A 21621-nucleotide genomic window follows, 5' to 3' on the forward strand; every position below is an offset into this window, starting at 1 on the left:
AAAGACTGTCAGTGGACTAAAACTTTGATCCATCCAGTGTAGAGAAGGTAAGTATAATTCCGTTCAAGCATAAATTAAAGTTGCATGATTAAGCAATTAAATTAGGAAGAAATTAAGTTACGCAAACAGGGCTAGGTTAATAGGCATGACAGGAACATGACAGGTGCCTGGCTCCTGGAGTCAGGGAATCAGGTCAGATTCTCATCTCTCAGCTTTCATTTAAAACATTTGTATTTTTAGACTTCATGGGTGTGATCAAAAGGTTTAAGGGTTTAAGCCAATTTTTAACTATTAGAGATCAGGGTCAGACCTATGTGTGTGTGGGGGTGTTCTTATCCCACATCTCCCTAGTGTAGGGTTCTTACACCTTCCTCTGAAGCATGTGGTATTGGCCACTGTCTGAGACAGGCTAATGCACTAGATGGATCTTGGGTTTGATCCACTGTGGAAACTGCTATGCTCCTGAAAGTTTCCAAACATGGCCTGAGAATAAATGATGCAGTGACACTTGCCTGAGTCTGCAGCCTGAAACAATAGCACTGAGAAATATGACCTGCACTATTCATCCCAATGAGGTAGTAACTCTGAAGTCCACTGCTCTTGAGGGCCTCCCACCAAAACCAAACTAATTAGTGGCTATTTTAAATACCTTGACTTAAATACTACTCTACGTACCATGCATTTTCTTTTCAATCAGTGGCACAGATTTCCTTAGATGCAGTTGAGAATATGAGCCAATTAATATTAAGTTAATTTATCTGTGCATACCACAGCCTTAGCTTTAATTCAGGATATGAGGTAGCAAGCTATAAAATTAGCATGCACATATAGTTAATTTAGCTCAAACTTCCTTAGGTGCGGTTTAGGAGAAGAGGCAGCTAACTAGGATGATAACTGAACTGTGAATTTAGGTGTTCTAAATATGGCCAGCAAATTTTCAATATCACTGTATGTTATAATTAATCTTCAGTTCCCCATATAAAGATATATTGTATTAAATGACTTTAATGAACTCTCTCTCTGGCATATGCAGATTCGTAAACAATATTGAAAAATGCTACACACCTGTATCTTATAGAAAAATAGTGCAATATGCTACACACCTGTATGATATAGAAAAATAAGTTAATAATATAGTGTACGATCTGAGCAACAGTACGACATCCTGCATAACCATCATGTGATTAAAGTGCTGCAGAAACTGTAAACACTTGATCAGAATGCATATATATATCTATAAGGGTGCAGAAACGTTTTGAGTGCCACATTGAAGTTGGCCTTTGACTGTTTAATCTTACAAGCTGCCTGTATGCAGAATAGTTCTTCCCTATGTGGATCAAGTCCATTCTGTTGTGGGGTTTTTTGCATTTCTTTTACCTTCCCCACATACTCATATGTTGCATTTTGTTTCATATCATTTATGCTTTCCCTGTCCTATGCATTAATACAATGGAGCCCTATTTGGATTGAAAACCCTCCCTGAGAACAGTTCTTTTCAAATAACAATAATAAACAAGTTCTCATTTTTTTTAAATACATGAAAATATTTCTATTGGTCTTATGTTCAATAAGAGCCTGTATTTTCAAAAAAATACATTTGGGCCCAAATTTGACCTGACAGTATCCCTTTAAGGTTCGCAGAACTATTTCATTATTAACACGAATCTCTTTTAGTCATGCCGACTCCCTAGAGATGTCAGGGGTGTACACTGAAACGGAAGACTCAAGTCTTCCTTTATTTTCAGCTGCAAGCTTGGCCCAGCAGAATGTATTATTAAATGATTGTATAACTGTGTAAAGTGCTTTGAGATACCCTGGAATGATAAGAGACTAGGCATTGAAATTGTTGTGGCTGACTGCTATTCCATCACCCACATTTAATTTCATTACTTCAGCAAAACAACAGGCTAGAATGTTGATGTCAGCAGTCCCTCTAATATTTCTGGCCAAAGCAATGAGAGAGCCCAAAGGAGCAGGGCAAGGAAGGAGAGGTAGAAGCAAGAGGCAATGAATGGGCTCAGGACAAAGCTTAGAGTTACTCAGAGCCAGAGTCCTAGAGTCAACTTCACCACTGGTTTACACCAGCTTCTGCTGTCATAAAGCAGGGAGCAAGGATCTGGTGGATGCAAAGCCTGCTGGCGAGGGGTTGCAGTGGAACAAATAAGACCCAACTTCTCCTCCATCAGTTGGGCCTAGAGGTGGCCAGCACAGTCTGCACTGTGGTGCTAGCAGGGGACAAAGGGTGGCCTGGGTGGTATTGAGATGTGCTCATTCCATGCGTGCCCACTGCAGCCTCCATCTGTGTGGCACCCAGGGAGCCTCTGGTGGAACTTAAAGCTGCCTAGCAGAATGCCGGGAGAGAGGGTAGGGGTGAAGATGGTGCCTGTATGTGCAACTAACACCTCCCTGTGCTGGGGGGTGGGGCGTTTACCTCAGATCTCTGGCAAACAGCTCTAGATGCAGAACTGTCAAATACTAATCTCCTGGGTCAATAACAAACATTAGTCAGAAATCCCAGTGCAGCCAAGATCTCTGCTCTGCACTTTGCTTCTTATCATCTCCATCCACTCCTTCAGGCTTCTGTCAAAGCACTGATCTTTGAAAAGTCAATCAGTGAGAGGTTTCCCTAGCAGGTTTAACTTCTGTGAAGAGCCTGGGTTATTTATTTTTTGTTGTTTATTTTTATTGTTATTTTTTTCAATCAGTGGATCCGTCACACTGCACACACAGGTGCACGTGCGGATAAATGGAAAACAGAGAAACTCTGCTGAGTTTCTGCCAAAAACAGCATAGTGATGTCATTAAAGGAGAAACAGGCAACCACTACAGTTTACATATTCTTGCTGGAACAGCTATGACATTACAGTAAATGCTGAAGCCCAATTCCCATCTGTCACCAGGCTAGTGGTGTCCCAAGTGCCCCCTGAAGGCCTCAGGACAGCCCTACAATTGGCCGCTCAGTTCCTCAGTTAACCTGAAGAAGAGGCTTTTACAAGTCCAATAACAACAGCCCTCCTTAGGATCTGGTTATTAATTTAAAGGTACAAAATAAACACACAAATCTTCCCTCCAGCTGGGCACAGCCCCAAACTCCCCTGGTGTCTCAGGGCTTTCCTGCTTTAGCCATTTACTCCCAGCCCTTTCTAGCTGGAGCGACTCCTCTGGTCCCGGCTCTTCCCTGCAGGAGCCTCTCTCAATCACTGCAGTTTCTCTAGACAGAGCCTCCTGAGCTTCTCCCACTCTCTGTAGTTTCCTGCTACCCTGGATGAAGGAACAGCTGAACTCTCTGAGGTGTGCTTCTGCAGTACATCAAGTTTGTCTAGGTTCAAGCCCCCGGCCCGTGGAGGGGTAAGCAACCTTGCTAACACCATCCTACTCTTGCTTTTTCCTCACACTGGCAGCATTGCTTGATGTTGATATCAGACATAGAGGAGGAGGGCTTCATTCAACATCAAGATTGCCAAGAGAGGAGAAAAAAGTAACCTACTTTACAGTTCTACAGAAGGGATTTTGGTCACTGATTTTCCCCTTTGGCCTCCTAACATGGTTAATTTGGACATAAAAATGTCGGACAAATATCTGTATAATGAGGACACAGGTGGAATATGCTGGGGTCATACAATTAGGCTCAGATTCAGGAAATCACATGAGAACATGCTTAAATCCACCCTCGGAGAGTCCATCCCTATTCAGGACAGCACTTAGGCATGTAATTGATTTAAAGCACACATTTAAATCCCATTGACATACATGGAACTTAGGCATGTTTTTAAGTGCTATCCTTGATGCTTTCCTGAAGTAGGGTGCTCTTCTATCTTTTAAAATAAAGTAATTTGAGTAAATTTAATGCTTCTTAGAATGGTACCTTTGTTTATTCACAGGCCATGTTCACCATGGGCTACAGTAAGGGCAGGCTTCCCAACACTGCCTCAACAATGTGTCTTAACCCTGCCCTGGAAGTCCACACTTCTACATGGGAAGGAGTAGGTTAGTTGCAGTGTTGATGAAATCCTTGGCCTTTTAGCTGAGACTTGCAGATAGATTGCACATGAGGCCAACTGTATTATTTAAAGGGACACTGTTAACTTGAAAAAAAAATCACACTTCCACCTGAAGAGTTTCTATCTAATATTGTCAAAAGTAACCCCTTAAGAAAACTGTTATTAGAATGGATTCAATAATATTTTTATCTCTGTTTCTGTGCATTGGACATCGCTTTGCGGTTCCTCAATTTCACTCTTGGTTTTGACAATGCATACCTTTTCCCAGGCCTTGCAGAAAGAAATTCACCGACAGCAGGGCTGAAATGGAAGAGGCAACAGGCAGGTGTGTGCCCAGAGAGAACGTAGCTGACTTGAGCTTCTTTTGAATTGCTGCACTTAGGGCTAGAGATAGGTGACATTTGTAAGCCTAAACTTAAAAGAAAAAAAAAAAAGCAGACTTGGATCAACTGAAACATTTTGCAAATTTGTGTCAAATTTGCCAAATTTTTTCAGTCGAAAAAAATGCAGAGAAAGTCAAAATGTTTCATTTTGACAATCAAAATGAAACGTTTCAATTTTAAATTACTTTTTGCTTTGAAATATACTTCAATTTTTTTTTAAAAAAAGACACAAACTCAAACCTAAAACAAAAATTTTGTTCAACCTGGAATGAAATTTTTTCAATTCTTTTTGGTGTGCTGAAAAATTAGAAAAAAATTCATTTTAGGTTGATCTGAAACAAATTTTTTCCTGATTGTTTGTTTCAGCCACCGAACAAAAAAAAATCTATGAGCCCTGAGTAGAGCTATTTGCACGGGCTAACAAAAAGACTATTGTAGACATCAAGGGTGGAGCAGAAAAATCCTGAAGATAATTCCAGGACATACTATTTTAAAGAGGGCTTCTGGCAGGGCAGCTGACCACTGAGGGTACATCTACACAGCACGTGGCAGCCCACGGCAGTGAATCTCAGAGCCCAAGTCAACAGATTTGGGCTTGCGCTACTGTGCTAAAAAAACAGCTGTGTAGATGGTGTGGCTCAGGTTGGAGCTTGGCCTCTAAAGCCCACTCCCTTCCCTGAGCTACGAAGTCTACACAGCTATTTTTAGTGTGGTAGAGTGAGTCCCACAAGCCAAAGTCTGTTGACCTGGGCTCTGAACCTTGCTGCCACGGGCTCCCACTCACTTTGTAGTCTTCTAGTAATTCTAGAGGGGTAGCTAAATGTCAATGGAGTATGAATGTCTGCTGAAAAACTAAACCACACAACTTTTAGAGTAGGTTTTATGCCAATTAGCAATGCAGGTGTAGGAACAAAGGGTTCGTAAGAATGATGCCCGTACATTATTTGCAGATGCTCACTCAAAAGCTACATCAAAGCATATTTCAATCATTCTGAAGTCGGCATACTTAAAGCAAAATACTGACTCATAAAACAATTCTGAAAACATGCCTCAACTCGTTAAAATAAATGTGAATTAGTTGACATGCAGAACCATTTCCTATTCAACGCTCTTTTTCTAAGTAGAATGGGTGTTTGTTGTCTGGAAATTTTGTATCTTTAGCTATACAAATATAGGGAGTGAAGAGCCATGGATTGCCCCTCCAGAAGTGGTAATATTCTCATTGACATCATAATTGCATTGAGGAAAGTACATGGCTCTGTGTGTTTTCAGATGTTTCCACCTAACCTGATCTAGTTAAGCATTTATATTACACACCCATCAAGGTAAAATCTGAGCTCCTAAATATTTACTTTACTTACCAATGTGTTTGATCACTCTAAGAAGGTGGTAGAAGGGGAGACACATGTAACCCCTTGTCACTTTCACTTCATGTTCCTGTGCACTGAGCAAGTGAAAACCATGTGCCAGTGAGGAAGAGGGCAGGTGAGTGAGTGTTTGGGTGGGGCACTGAGAGGCCCATGACCCTTCCCCAGTATGGACTAGGATGCCTGCTACATCTCTTAAAAAGGCTAAACATGCTCGTAATTAGTCTCTGGTAGTTTCTGGCCAGGAGTTTTGTGGCACAGATATTGAAGGTTCTGGTTGCACGTGACTCCTTGCTATGAAGTCAATGCTATTAGTCCATCACTCTCAGGAGAAACTACTTAGAGGCTCTCTTTGATCATTATTATATTTACAAATCAAAACAACAGTTCTAGGCTTCAATAATACGTCCTATGAGGCTGAGCACCTGAGAGGATGGGAGGAAGCACACAGCCTGATTAACAGGTTCAGAGGCATTATGCCTTAGAACAATGCCTCCATCTGCTCCTAGGTTAAGTAACTTGCCAAAGGAGACATCAAGAAACAGTAAGAGAGCCAGGAGTCAGACCTTCAACCTGATCACCCCATTAACTGGATGCATACATCTCCCACTGAAGTGAATACAGCCTCAGCAGTCACCCCTCTCTCTTAGTCCCTTGCTCAAACCTTCTGATCATATCCCCTTTACATCACTGCATGGAGAAGAAACAGTTTGCTCTAAGGATAAAAATTAAAAACAGAGGTGCTCTTTATTCTAATATAAAAAACCATAAATGGTCTTTCCTAAGCAAATCACCTGTCTAAATTCCATTGAAAAACCTAATCCTTCCTTCAAAGACAAGTGGTTATCTCTCAACTATGATGAGAGGCTGGGAAAATTGTTTGTTTCTGGACATTTCAAAGAGGTAAACCATCTAGAAAATCATGATCTAGTTCTGCATGTGCTCTACTCAAATCTCCCGGAAGCTTAGAAAAAGTAACATTCAGTTCTCACACTGAACAAATTTCATGTAAACAAGTTATTTCTAATACCAATAGGTGTCCAATAATTGCCTTGTGCTGTGACAACAAAACATAATTTTGTTCTGGGAAAAAAACATAATGTATTTGTTGGAGTGTTATTGATGGCTTGTTCTATTTATATACCCAAGTTCACTTGTAAATTACTGTGGAAGAACATACTTTGCAATGATAACATTTCAGTGATTGTATCTAAAATATCCGCTACTGTTTGAGGTGAGATAAGCCTAAATCAAAACCTCACATTAAAGTGTCCCCAAACTTGGGATCTGGATCCATATTCAAGCTTTTTACTCAGGCTCATTTCTAAAATATTCCTCGTCACCCACCTTGTCTTTCTGATACTATACTTGTGGCAGATTAGGCACCCGCAAAGAGGCAGGAAGATTGCTCCTAGATACAATGGTTTCCCGTTCCTGGGGAGTACAACCACAAGAGTCTCCTTTTTCTATGACAGCAGTCAGAATACAAACTGATGCTCCAATTTATTGCAAGATTTAGTACTCATTCTAAGGACAGTGCTCAGAGTTCTCAGCATAATATTACACAGGTAGCCACTCCCAGTCGCTAGGAGAAAAACAGACCTGGAAGGTCGTTGCAGAGCAGAGAAAGTCCCTGGAGTTAGGGCATGGGGGAGAAGTCTGACTGAGAAAGGGAACAAAGATGTTTAGTTCAGTGTCAGTGCCTACACCACCTTCACTAAATCTCCTACACCTGGCCCTTGTGGGCAGATTCACTTTGTTTAATTTGTTTCGACCTCTGTTCTACTTAGTAATTCATCCCACGTGTAATCCTACACATTTTAATGTTCGACACTTCCATTATCCTTCACTAAACACCTATTGCTAGTCTCTTAATACCAAATTTGGAAGAAGGGGAAAAAGTACTGTATCTGACACACACACACACCTTGGACTGTTAATCCACAGTTGGTACCCACTGCCTCATTATCAGAAAGAAATTAACCTGGAGGGAATTCAGAGAAATGCAACAAAATTAATGGCAATAGAAGAGATTGGCGTACAAAGAAAGATCAAGGGCTGTCACGTGCAATTCTTACTCACTTGCCTTAGTGCACACCTTTATGTGTGCGTGTGTGTTATAGGTCCCACTTAGTGCTTGATTTTCAGAGGACAAGTCAACGTGACAAAATTAAGTTGACCTAAGTTACATCACCATACAGCTACTGCAGTAATTGAATCACTTTTGCATGTTCATACTATGCTCCTTGTGTCAGTGGTGTGTGTCCTCACCAGTAACGCTTGCACCAATTTACCTGTCAGTGTGGGGCATTGTGGGATGGCTTCTGAAGACAGCAACAGTTGATGTAAGCAACGCAGGGTCTACATTGACACTGTCGACCTAATTACATCGACTTAGTGCTACGCCTCTCGCGGAGGTGGAGTTATTAAGTTGGTGTCGTGGGTGAATTACATCTGTGGGAGCTACATTTTAGTGTAGACACTTACAGAGTTAGGTTGACATAAGCTCCCTTACATCAGCCTAACCCTGTAGTGTAGACCAGGACCCAGTCTGTTACAGACCTGGCTAGAGAGCTCTGGCTCTGTAGCTTGTGCTTTTAGCTGTGGAGAGCCCCAGTTCAATCCTGGGTGCAGTGACCAAAATGGTGGGCATCCTACTATAGCACTTATTGAGGCAAACTGTCTCACAAGCTAATCATGAAAATGCTCACCCAAGACAGCCAGGGTTGCATAATTGGGTCTAAGAGAGAAATGTGAATTTGTTTGGCTAACTTATGACTAACAAACCCACTGGGAACAGGATTTTCAACTGTGTTCAGAATATTGGCCTAAATCTGCTCTTACTGAAGTCAACAGTCCAGCTCCCATTGACTGTAATGGGAGAAGAGTTAGGCCAATGCAGAGAACTTTTGAAAATCCCATCCAAAATGTGCTTCAAAAAACCCACAGATTGATGTGGGGTATAAATAGGGTAATGGACTAAAATAAAGACAAGAAAAAAATTATGCTGAATATTAGGAAAAGCTTCCTGACTATGAGCTAGATCCACAAAGGGACTTCAGGCACAGCATCACCCTGCAGCACCTAACGCTGAGATGCTTTGCCACCCGGTGGAATATACAGCCCTAGGCTCCTTGTAAAATGCATGGGGAGAGAGAGGCATCTAAGAATGGGATCCACAAAAGCCAGCATGCTGAACAGGGAGCTGCCGAAGCTAGCCAATAGGAAATGCTGAGGAGAGGGGTGAATGCTAAACCCCACCCTTCAAAAGGGCCCAGGCACGTTAGGTGCCTAAGTCTGGGCTGGAAGGAAGCGCCTATTTCTGCTTGAAACCCTCTCCTGGAGTAGGTGCCGAATGCTTTTTTCCCCTCCAAGAATCCCCCCACCAGAGCAGACAATGTAGTAATATCATTGTCTTTATTTTTCTTTGAAGTATGTAGTCAACTACCTGTAAATGGTGGGAGATGGGCAGTTGCCTTATGCTAATCCATTGAATAATGGTGCTATACCCCCCTTAATAGGTTTTAGCCCAGTGGTTAGAGCACCTACCTGGATATAGGAGATGTGGATTCACTTCCCCCCTCTGATTAAGGTGAAGAAGGGATCTGAACTTGGATTTCACCAGGCTAATGCTCTAACCTTTGGACTATGGGGCGTTCTGGGGCAGAATACTCTCGCTCCTGTTGAAGCAGTTATTTTTATAAATAACTAAATATCCACTGCTCAGCAAGTGAGAATGACTGTATAGCCCAGGGCTTAGGACCCTCACTTGGGAAGTAGGAGACCCAGGTTCCAGTTCTTTGGCATCAATGAATACTTAATAATTTATAAAAAGTGAAACAACTTCACCATCACCACCTGTTTTGTGTGGGTTCAGCTATGCCCTGAGAACACATGCCAGACTGGGTTCCACAGGCAAGATAGGTGGGGGAATGCCTCGTCTGAGGATCCCGCTGGGGCTTGTGCATGAGACAGTAGTCACCTGGGCACCGAGACAGCAGTTCACATGCTCATTGTCAGAAACGTACGCGCATAGGGGACTTTAATGGTGGCTATTTCGGCACCTGGTGAGGCTGAGTATAGGTCTTGAGGATCTCAGTGGCACCTAATTGTTGGACTTAAACATGTAGAGTGATTAGGGTGACCAGATGTCCCGATTTTATAGGGACAAGTCACGATTTTTGGGTCTTTTTCTTATACAGCTCCTATTACCCCCCACCCCCATCCCAATTTTTCACATTTTCTGTCCGGTCACCCTAAGAGTGATAGTTAGGCGCTTCGGTGTATCTACCTGTGTGAGGCTAAGGAACACCCTCCTAATGGAAATGATGGAAGCCTCAGACTTCTGACATTTAAAATTACACTGATCAAAACACTAACAAACATATGCTTGGAAAAAATTGTGCACTGGTGGAGGAATGGACTAGATGACCTAACAGGTGTTTCCCACCTCTAGCTTTGTCATAACCATACAGCTAAGGGTAGCCTAGAATTCCTCCCTACCTGTGAGGGGCTAAGAAGCTCAAATAACCTGGTTGGCACCCGACCAAAGGGGAAAGAAGATACTTTCAAATCTTGGGGGGGCGGGGGAGGGAAAGGCTTTGTGGTGTGTTCTCTGTGGAAAGCAGAGAAACATCAGGTCAAAAAAACTCCTTCTCCTATAAGCCATCTTGTACAAGTCTCTGATATTACAAAAAGAGTAAGTAAATAAGGCAGGGCGCGTTAGATTACCTTTTGTTTTCAACTTGTGAATTTTCCCTTTGCTAGAGGGAGGTTTATCCCGTTTTTTTTGTAACTTTAAAGTTTTGCCTAGAGGGGAATCCTCTGTGTTTTGAATCTGATTACCCTGTAAAGTATTTACCATCCTGATTTTACAGAGGTGATTCTTTTACCTTTTCTTTAAATACAATCCTTCTTTTAAGAACCTGACTGATTTTTCCATTGTTCTAAGACCCAGGGGTTTGGGTCTTTGATCATTTTGTAACCAACTGGTTAGGATATTATTCTCAAGCCTCCCCAGGAAAGGGGGTGTAAGGGCTTGGGGGGATTGCTGGGGGAAGAGGAACTCCAAGTGGTCCTTTTTCCTGGTTCTTTGTTAAAGCACTTGGTGGTGGCAGCATTACTTAAACCCAAGGTATAAGGGAGAATTTGTGCCTGGGGAGTTTTTAACCTAAGCTGGTAGAAATTAGGGGGTCTTTCATGTGGCTCTGCACATCTGTACCCTAAAGTTCAGAGTGGGAAGGGAACCCTGACAAGCTTATACTAAGGACAACTCTACACCAGGGACTGAGCTCAGATCACCACCTCTTTATAGAAATATAGCTAGGTCTTCAATGGTGAAACCCAATCATTTTGAACCAACCGGCAGATAAAGGCCCAACTACCTGTGCAATATTGTAGATAATGATTATATGTTTTAGTGTGTTTACATATATATTTTTAGAGGTTGACAACGTAACCAAATGTTTCCTGTCTGTCACTGTATTCTGTTAATTTAGAGATCAAAGGGAGATGTTAACATTTAGATGAACTGTGAATGTAGTAATATCATTGTCTTTATTTTTCTTTGAAGTATGTAGTAAACTACCTGTAAATGGTGGGAGATGGGCAGTTGCATTATGCTAATCCATATAGCAAATTACTGGGGGCACTTAGGAAATAGGTCTTAATTCAAAGCCACAATACTTCACCCAAGAAACACCTGCTGTCAAGAGGCTGCCAGAGAATTATAAAAAGAACTCTAGGACCCCGATCCTATATCTAAGATCAGCTTAAGCTTCATCAAGGAAGTTTGAGTCACAAGACTGAGATCTCCAGCTCCAGTCTGGATCACCCTGATATTGGACATTAGACTGTAATCCATGGAACTAATTCTGAAAGAACTCTTGGCAACTCTAAAGCTCACCATCTCTACTGTGAAACTGACCTAAGAATTTTATTCATGTCTGTATGTATAATGATCTTTTAACCTATACTCTCTTTTCTTTTTTAATACGTTTAGTTTAGTTAATAAGAATTGGCTGTCAGTGTTTATTTGGGTAAGATCTGAAATATTCATTGACTTGGTGGGTAATGTGTCTGATCCTTTGGGATTGGTAGAACTTTTCATAGGATGAACAAGATTTTCAGTAATCTTCATCATGTCTGACTTGGCTGTCTAGGTAGGAGCCCCAGGCTGGATTGTTTTAAGGGAGATGTGTTTTTGGCTTCTGGGTAACCAGTAGTAACTAGTTGTAGAAGCCGTTTTGTTGCTGGCTTGGTGAATCTAAGTATAAGAATAACCACCAGTTTTGGGGACTGTCTGCCCCATTCTTTGCTGTTTGTCTTGATTGAGCAATCTCAGTGCGGCCGCCCTCGGACCCCGGTCACACTAGTGGATAATGGATTTTGTTTTTTAAAGTGAATGTAGAGTTGAAAAGCACTGACAACATAGGGCTCCAACAGAAACAGAAAATAACTATTTGCACATTATGAAGGGCATACTCCATCTTATGCTTTCAGATACTTGAACAATTTGATGGAAACAGGCAAACTTCATGAATATTAGACACTCAAAGTAAGCTGTTGTAAAACTCTTTTCAAAAGAGTTACAAGATCTGTCATAAAAAATGCCTCCAGCCCACATTCAAGAAACAATATATGATTGGGGGCGGGGCGGGGAGGGATGCAAGAAAGATGCTATTTTTGTCTGCTAAAAGACTTGCTGCAATTACTGCAGTTAAGAGTAAAGCAGATTATAGTCTAGTTTCTTTTCACTTCTGTGATTTTTCCATCCTCCAGTGCTGATGATTCTCAGTGAAAATCTTACAAGCATCAACTACTGTATGCCTTAAATTTAGAAAGGTAAAATTTATTTTATTAAGTTTAAAGCCTACAGTAGGTGAAGTTTCTAAGTGCTGAATAGGCAACTTGGCAAATATGACGTTACTCGATATTACTGACATACTACCCTTCTATCGGAATAACGGGGAAGTTCAGGCCTCAGTACAGCTCAGGAGAAGGGTTCAAAGATTACTTTTAAATCACCTTTGTGCTTCCCAATTCTGGGGGCCCTCTAACTCCATTTCCAGGACATGCCATAAACTAGAGCAACCTTGGGGATGCTCTATTTTATGCTAGCTGCCAATGACCCCAAGGGGCTGTTTTGATAGTCAGAGATGGCTGAGGCACAGGGACATCCTGGCTGGGTTACCTTACCATTGGCCATGCCCCCTATGCCTGAGGGTAGAGGGAGGCAGCGTCTGAGCTGTTATGGCAGCTTGATACGACCTGGGGATTTTTCTACATAGTAGGTAGTTAAGCCAGTTTAGCGTGCTTTATACTTTGCTGTATCAGTGCAAAGAAGCTGTAATGGACCAGAGGGAGTGGCCATTTACTTTGCTATTAAAACCATGTACAATAATGACTATGAAAGCCAAAATTGGAAGGAGCAGAGATGTGTGAATAGTTGTATTATTATAACAATTAAATGCATCAAACTAACAGTTTTAGTAGAAAGCTCAGCCAATAACTTCAAGGTTTATTCCTGTTCGATGAAATTACACTTGCTATTTATATCACTATATGTAATCACTTCATATTACCTATGGCTTAGCATCACTAATTGGATTTATATTATTCCCATTATTAATCTCATTTAGGATTAAGATGAATTTTTGCCCCACATAAAATATTTTAATGTTTCATACACTGCTTGTACCTAAATAGGTTTATTTAAGAAGGGAAAAACAGATTTTAGTGCAGACTAACGAACAAAAATAAATTTCCAAAGGGTTGAACAGCGTGATTCTGTAATTATGCAATTTCCTAAATGTTGCAACAAGTAATGGAATGAGTGGCTGGGAGATTAATGTTACATTGATGGCAAAGATAGAAGAACATTGTAGGAAATTATGGGATAATTAAATTTTCACCAGGGTCTGGTAAGGACCATTAGTAACATGAATGAATTATTCCCGCAAGGTTTTGACAGTATACAGGAAATGGACATTTTAAGAAGTGATCTGACTGACGATACAGTACCTGTTAAAAATTCACAAGGTTCCAGAAGAATTGTTATTTCAAATGAAAAATTTTGTTTTGACTTTGCAGGAGGTCATATCGATTATGTCACTTGCATACACAAATAATGTACATAGAGCCTGATTCTGATCCCAGGTATGTTGGTGTAAATCTGGAAAAATTCTATTTAAGTCAATGCAGTTCTTAATTTGCACTGAGATCAGAATCTGGTCCACACAGAGGAGACAGAAAGTGCTATTTGCAAGAGTGATTTTCTTTTCTTAAGAATTTTGCAAAAGAAATATTATGTGTATTATGTTAGCACCTGGATTTCCCACTGAAAATGGGACTCCATTATGCTAGGTTCTGGTCATGCCCATAACAAAACACACTCCCCTCTCTGAAGAGGTTACAGTCTACATGGACAAGACAGATGAAGACTGGGAGAAAGGAAGTGTTATCATTCCAGTTTCCATTGACGGGGAACTGTGGCACAGCAAGACTAAGAAGTGGGATTTTCAAAAATGTGCCATGTTGGCCCAACTCTTCTTCTATTGAGAAGCCTATGGGAGTTTTATGCTGATAGTTCTGAAACTCCCATCCTTTGTGGATTGCTAAAGCCCTTACAAGTAAGTGTTGTCCCATTGAAGTCATTTGGACTATCTGCACAAGTAAAGACTGGTAGAATAGCACCTGTAACGTGTTCACCTAATGCTGTAAATGTGAAAAATGTCTCAATGGGAAAATATAATTGGATGTGTATGATTATTGTACTTTTTTATATGACTACACTCTTTCTACAACTCTTGCCATCAAGAATATTAGACTAACCACTACTTAGCATTCTTCAAAATGTCATATTACATCAACTTAAGATATGGCAGAACATGGACTTCTAGAACAGTGAGATTCTTCTGTATTAATATGCCAATTGAAGGGGAATTTAAACAAAAAAAGTTTTAACCAGTTAGAATCATCCCTTCTGGAAATATTTTGCTAGTGAACAAACAAGTTCAAAATTACATTCTGGGCTGGCTGACCCTTTATGCTTACTGTGGTACAAGTCTCTGTTCAATGTCTGTCACAACCATTAAAGTATTAAATTAGAAACATAAATTTTACTTCTCTGACTGATACTTTCAACTTTGCTATTAGTTTTAACAACTTTTGAAGTAAGGGGATTCATCTCTCTCTCTCTCTCTCTCTGTATGTCATTAAACAAACATACGTGTCAATGAATTTTGAAAGTTTTCCTTTCCCAAGCCAAATACTTAACTAAATCCCATCAATAACAAAGAATGCTATTTCTTTTCTTATTATCTCCCTGTTAGGAGGAATGTCTATTAGTACTATAGTACAAGAGGATATTAATTATTTAGCAGATCATGTCATACTTTACATTTTTCACCATACTCCAAACCTTAGTTAAAACAATCTCCTTCTCTTTCTTGTGTTGCCATAATATGCTCAATTTTAAAACAGACATAGCAATTTCATTTAACTCTTTGACAACAGAGACATTCTGGCATCTTTTAATATGTTTCTTTTTTACATACCCCTTTTGCATCAATCACACCAGGTTTCGCATTAAACTTCACAGTCTTCAAACGTGCACGCTCCTTTCTTTCAACTCTGAAGAAAATTGAAGAAAAATAAATCATCGCATCAGGATTATATTTTGTATTTATATAGTAACTTTCACCCAAGGATCTCAAAGCACTCTCTAGACACTAAGTCTTACAGCACCCCTGTAAAATAAGTAATTATTATTATTCCTGTTTTATAAATGGGTAAACTAAGAAACACAAAGTGTCAAGTGGCTTCCCAAAGTCACACAACAATTCAGTGGCAGATATGCGACTAGATCCCAGGAATCCTGACTCCTAGTACCCTCTTTTAATCATTGAAACAATGTTGCTTCCCAAAATAAATAGATGTTGGGTATAGTTTTCAGAAGTATCTAAGTCCTATTTTCAAAAGTGAGTTAGGCACTTATATGTCTAAATCCCACTGACTGTCAATTAGACTAAGGGCCAGATTTTTCAGTGGGAGTTACAGGTGCAAATTACCTTAAAAAATCTGGCTCTAAGTGCCAAAGTTATTTTTGAAAATGGGATATAAATTCCTAAATCACTTGGGTGCTTTTGAAAATTGTACCCTTGGAAAACAGTATTCAATATACTTAGGCATGAATTTACTGTTTTCAAAACTAGTTGAAATGTTAGCTTTAAAAATTCTCATCTGAAATATGTAGGGATGCTGTATCTTAAATTATACACCTTTTCAAGTGTAGAGAAGTTTTGCTCGAGGCCTTTAAATTACTTTACATATGTATAGGCTCACCTCAAATGGCATTTCTGTGGAAACTTATGATGCTTGGAGGCAGGACAGAGATGGACATAGCCACTCAAACACATTACAAATTGGACTTGCATATACCTTATAAACCATTGTCCTCCACAAACATGATTAAGCACAAGCAGATGAGGGATGTGAAAAATGCACTTTTTCTCCTGTTTGATTCAGCGTTGGCTAAAGTATTCGATTACTGAAAACAAATATCAGGGGATATTGTGGGATTTGATAATCTGGGATGGCAGTGGATTTAGCAAATGGCTAAGCATGGCATAGGCCCTGACACTGAGGGGTGCTTAAGCACCCCTGGAAAAAAATGGTGCGTGCTGAGCATCCACCGGCAACCCCCTTATCAGCGCCTCCCCTCTCTCCCAGTGCCTCCCACTCGCCGCAGATCAACTATTCTGTGGCATGCAGGAGGTGTGGGGGTGGGAGGGGGGAGAAACGAGGGCGGGTTGTGCTAGGGGAGAGGGCAGAACAGGGTGGGAAGAGGCGGGGTGGGGCGGGAAGAAGCAGGGTGAGGTCTTCGGGGAAGAGGTGGAGTGGGGCGCGGCCTGGATTGGAGCCGGGGGGACCATCCCCTGGCACATTGGAAAGTTGGCGCCTATGAAGCAAGGCATTGGTGATGGAGATATTAGAATACTGTACACAGGTTTGGTTTAAAAAGGATGCTGAGAACCTGGAGAGGGTAAAGAAAACGCCACAAAAAATGGTTTGAAGGCTGGAGAAAATGCCTTACAGCAAGAGCCCAATGTATTTAGTGTATCAAAAAAGGAGATTGAGAGATGACTTGATTACAGTGTTTAAGTACCTTCACGGGGAGAAAATACCAGTTACTAAAGGTGGTAACTAGAAAAGTTACTCTTTAATCTAGCAGAAAAAGGCATAAATCCCCCCTCATAGTTGGAAGCTGAAGTCAAATAAATTCAAATAGGAAATTTAGGCACATATTTTTAACGGTGAATTTGATTAACCACTGGAACAAACTACAGAAAGTGGTGGATTCTCCATCTCTTGATACCTTCGTATCAAGACTAGATGCCTTTTTGGAAGTTATGCTTTAGAAAGCACAAGTTACTGTAAACCCAGTAAGGGTTTAACTGGGTGAAATTTTAGTGGCCTGTGATATACAGTAGGTCAGACAAGATGATCTAATGGTCCCCCTTGGCCTTAAACTCTGAGTCTATGCCCTTGTTTTCTATCATTGAGTGGACTAACAATATTTTTAAAGGAAGTGTGATTAAAATTTAAAGTGCATTAACATAATGAAATGTACACAGCATATGGTATAATATGAAAGCTATACCATATGAAACGCTAGGAATTTGGAAAGTGTGTAATTAAATATGCATTACTATAAGCATCTGATGTATTATATAGTGCACTCTTGAGTAATGCAAGTACAGAATGCTTAAATAATGGGAAATTCAAAATAATCTAAAGCACGAGAGAGAGAGATAGAAATAAGGTAAACAAAACAAAACAAAATGCAGAAAAGAAATCCAAAGGAAGCAGGAAAAAAGGGAGGAGTCTGACAATCCCTCCTCACCTTCATTGATATGGGCATTATTGTACAAGATGTCATTTATCAGCCTTGCAAAATCATCAGAAAAATTTACTAGTTGAGGCACACAAATGTGATCACCTGTTTATAATAGAAAAGGTAATTTTATCTGTTCAAAATTCTTAATTGCTCTAGTATATCTGGTGAGTACAATATCGCAAAGCTAGCCTATAAGTCTACCCTCCTCTGACTTATACTGGACAGTGAATAGTTGGGAATTAAGTGAGGAATGTTAGATAAATCAGATTGGTCTAAATATTCCTTTTTCCCCCCACTTGTCTAGTGCAGTTTCTCATGTAAGAAGCTGGATTAGGTAAACGCAGATCATCTAGTTCCTGAGACTAAATACAGAGCTCTGCTAGTTTTTGAGTAGCAATGGTAATTGGCTGATTTTTAAAAAAAATATGAAGTCTTGTCTTTTCATAGTTCAATAAACAACACATGCTCCCTTCTATCTGAGCGGGCTTTTATTTTTCTTACTGAAAAACACTGAAATGCAGGTTACTATAGTTACAGTTGAATTTGGGAATAAATGTTTCTCTGTAAATGTAGAGTGGAAACAGCTGAAATGCGTCCTTCATATTCAATCTGTGATATTAAAGCCAAAGAAACAGCCTTAAATTTTAAAGTAACAGATGAAGTCCCATGACAGAATGGGTAAAAAATGAAGACTTGAGGCTGTGTAATCTCCTAAATAGGAGGGATGTCTGCTGAGAAAATAATTAGCTCAAAACTGAACACAGTTTTCTAATTATCAATCTGTGTTAATATTAATTCTCATTCCTATCTTTCCTAACCTTCTAAAGTAGTTGCTTTGAATTTTATTTCTGATTCATTGCACAGAGAAACTTGAAAATGAGCCACAAAACCAGATCTGGTTTATGTAATGCCTCAGCAATCATGCAGACATCACGCTGCTATTTGTAGGCAATGGAGACAAATATATATGCCACAATCTACATTGCCTTGAAAGGTATATAAATAATAAATGTAGTGAATTGCCATTAATAGTCCAGGCACATTCACTAAGAACATTTATAAATGCTTATATTGCCCGCGGAAAACTGTTTCATAAGCTAATGAAATATTATAAGTAGTGAAAATAGTGGTGCTTAAAGTTAAAGTTGCCCAACACTTTCCATTATGAGACACCATCACTTTGCCAATTTTAACCTTTCAGCCTGAAATTTCTCATTCCAGGTGTCTACCTCAGGACAATTTTATTTTTTTAAGTTTCAGTTGTAAACAATTCATACAGTCATTTGGGTGAGAAACTTGTGCCTCCTTGTTTTGGATGGGTTTACTGAAATTGGGCAGAGGAGTTGCCCTGGTGTAAGGGATGTGCCCTTTGTTTTTCCTGTGCAAATTTGCCCACATTTCTCTGAAGTCTCTGAAGAATTGCACCTTGCATGTACTCAGTAGAGACTTGTTAGAGTTTGGCAGCTAAATTCTCCAAAGACTGCATCTACACTGAGAACAGAGACTGTGCTCGCAACCCTATCTCTGATAGCGCCCAGGCAGCATGGAGGAGGGGGAACCATCCTGACACAAATGCAGAGGGGTGAGGAACAGGGTTTGGTTTAAGAGCTACAGGTGTGTGTGGGAGGGGCGGGAGCAGGAACTCTGGGGAGAGGGTGGGAGAGAGCTTGGACTGCAGGGGAGGGGTTACGAGTCATAATGGCGGGGAAGGCAGGAGCAGATGGGAGAGGGAAGGGCAGGAGCCATGGAAGGAAGGGGAAGGATAGGAGCAGTGGAAAAGGAAAATGGACAGGAGTTGGGGAAGAACAGGATCAGAAGGGGATAGGGAGAGGCCGGGGGGAGAGAGCCAGAGGGTCGGTAACTATTAAAGCACACTCTCCTACTGAACCTGAAATTGAACCCATTATTCCCAAGGCTCAAGATTCCTTTGCTGTGAAACTCACTGGCAAAGTGCGTGTGTGCATTCACCTCTCGTGCCAGATCCACACAGAAGATACTTTGTGCTTTCTGCTGCTACCGGTTACGTACTCCATTAGCTCAGGCGGCAGAAGTGTGTGCAGTGGATCTAAAGATCTCACCCCGATGATGACACATGTGGGAGGTCAGCATGGTTCCACATGACGGAATTTCTGTTTTTTCAATTTTTAGTTTTTAAAAAAAGTTACACCCCACAAAATTAATTTATAAGAATGTTAAATTTGCAAAAACAAGTACTCAGAAGTGAAAAATCAGGCCCTAAATTTCTTAGATTGGGCATCCAAAATTAGTTAACACCACTGACAGTTTTGGTTTTAATCTCTCTGCCTCTATTCTTCATGCGTAAAATGCAGATAATAATTCCAGTTCATCTCACTGGGTGCTGTGAAGGAAGATAAATTCATTAATGTTTCTAAATGTACTAAGAAGAGCCCATGCAGAAATTAATAATTCTTTATTCAGTGCAGAATTAGGATGGTGTGCCATAATTGTGCACCAAATGATAAGGATACAAAGAAATATTGAGTAACTACCAGTGCAACAAGCACCATATAATCCCGTGTACTGAATGAGTAGGAGAGTTGTAGAAAAAATGGCATCAGATCATGTAATTAAAGACTGTATCATAATTAGGGCTCCATGTTCGTCATGGAGGCCGTGGAAGTCACGGATTCTGTGATTTCCTGTGACCTCCGTGACTTCTGCAGCTGCCAGTGTGCCTGACCCCGGGGCCAGCTGCTCTAGGTGAACCCGGAATAGCCACACCAGCTGCTGCTGGAGCTGGTCTGCAGCCAGTCGCTCGGGTGGCTCTGCAGGCAGCCGCCCCAGCCACTGCTCCGGCGGTCCTGGGCAGCTGGCCCCGGGGATTGCCTGAGCAGCAGCCAATGCTGCTGGCCTTGCGGGTGGTGGGAGCAGCCGCAGCTCGGCTGCTCCCAACAGTGGTCCTGGGGTGGCTGCTGGCCCCCTGGGCCTTCCCCCCACTGGGCAGTGGCCAAAGTGGCCACTGACCCCTGGGGCTACCCCTGGCAGCAGCCAGTGCAGCTTTGGGCCCCCCAGGGTTCTCTCCTCCCCAGCAGCTGGTGCTGCGGGCTCCCCCCAGCCGCAGCTGGTGCCCCAGGCTCCTCCCCCTGCAGTGCCCCCCCCCTTCCCAAGATTCAGTCAGTGATATTTATGGTATATGTCATGGACAGGTCATGGGCCGTGATTTTTTATTTCTTGCCCATGACCTGTCCGTGATTTTTACTAAAAATACCAATGATTAAATCGTAAGCTTAATCAAAATGTATACACACAAGGAGGCCAAATTAAGGTTTTATTAGCAACTTTAATTTTGGCATTTCCTAACTTGTGAGTGCTTGATATTGCAACTTTAATGTCCTTTTAACTTTTTTATGTGATAAATTTATATATATATGTATGTAAAGCCTTTTTACTTGGAAATACCATTGGAAATCAGTGTTTTGTGACTCTCTTGCAAAGGTTGACATTGCAAACACCTAAATAATATATGAATCTAACATTCTTTACACTGCTTTAGATTTTAACATCATCATCAACAGGGAAAGCACAACACTCTGAACTCCAGTTTTGGCTGGTGAATACACAAGGAACTGATTTTCAACTGGTTGATTTAAAATGGTGTGTCAAACTTTAAATTCACCTCTTCTACACAAAGACAGATTACTTGGGTTTTGTCCATGGAGCTAAGTGTGGTAGTGGCTATTCAACCCCCATACCTTGCATGAGGTGGGACTGCCGCCCAGTCAGTCTGCAGCTGCTACTCCAGCTCAGAGGCCACTGCCTTTCCACGCTCCACATGTAGGAGTTCTGGCCCACTACAACCATGTAGCCACAGATCCTGTGTCCCCTTGAATGGCCCGTTGAAGTCTTGCAAATATCACTCACTCCCACTCTGCTTAGTTCCAGACACAAAGCCTGATTTGTAGAACTAGTCAGAAAACATATTTTATGAATCCCTCCACTTTCCTCTTACG

The 21621-nt window shown here is 41.1% G+C and overlaps 1 protein-coding gene across 7 annotated transcripts in view; it reads right to left on the bottom strand.

Moving 5' to 3' along the window:
- DLG2 (discs large MAGUK scaffold protein 2) overlaps positions 1-21621 on the bottom strand; it is a 1498860-nt gene that overhangs the window by 37504 nt on the left and 1439735 nt on the right. For all 7 annotated transcript variants that reach the window (XM_077807758.1, XM_077807786.1, XM_077807801.1 and 4 more), the window contains one exon: positions 15309-15384. In XM_077807758.1, the coding sequence (XP_077663884.1) occupies positions 15309-15384 (76 nt within the window). The remainder of the gene's footprint in view (positions 1-15308; positions 15385-21621) is intronic.

This window comes from Eretmochelys imbricata, chromosome 1 (assembly GCF_965152235.1).
Source record: "Eretmochelys imbricata isolate rEreImb1 chromosome 1, rEreImb1.hap1, whole genome shotgun sequence".
Taxonomy (NCBI): domain Eukaryota; kingdom Metazoa; phylum Chordata; order Testudines; family Cheloniidae; genus Eretmochelys; species Eretmochelys imbricata.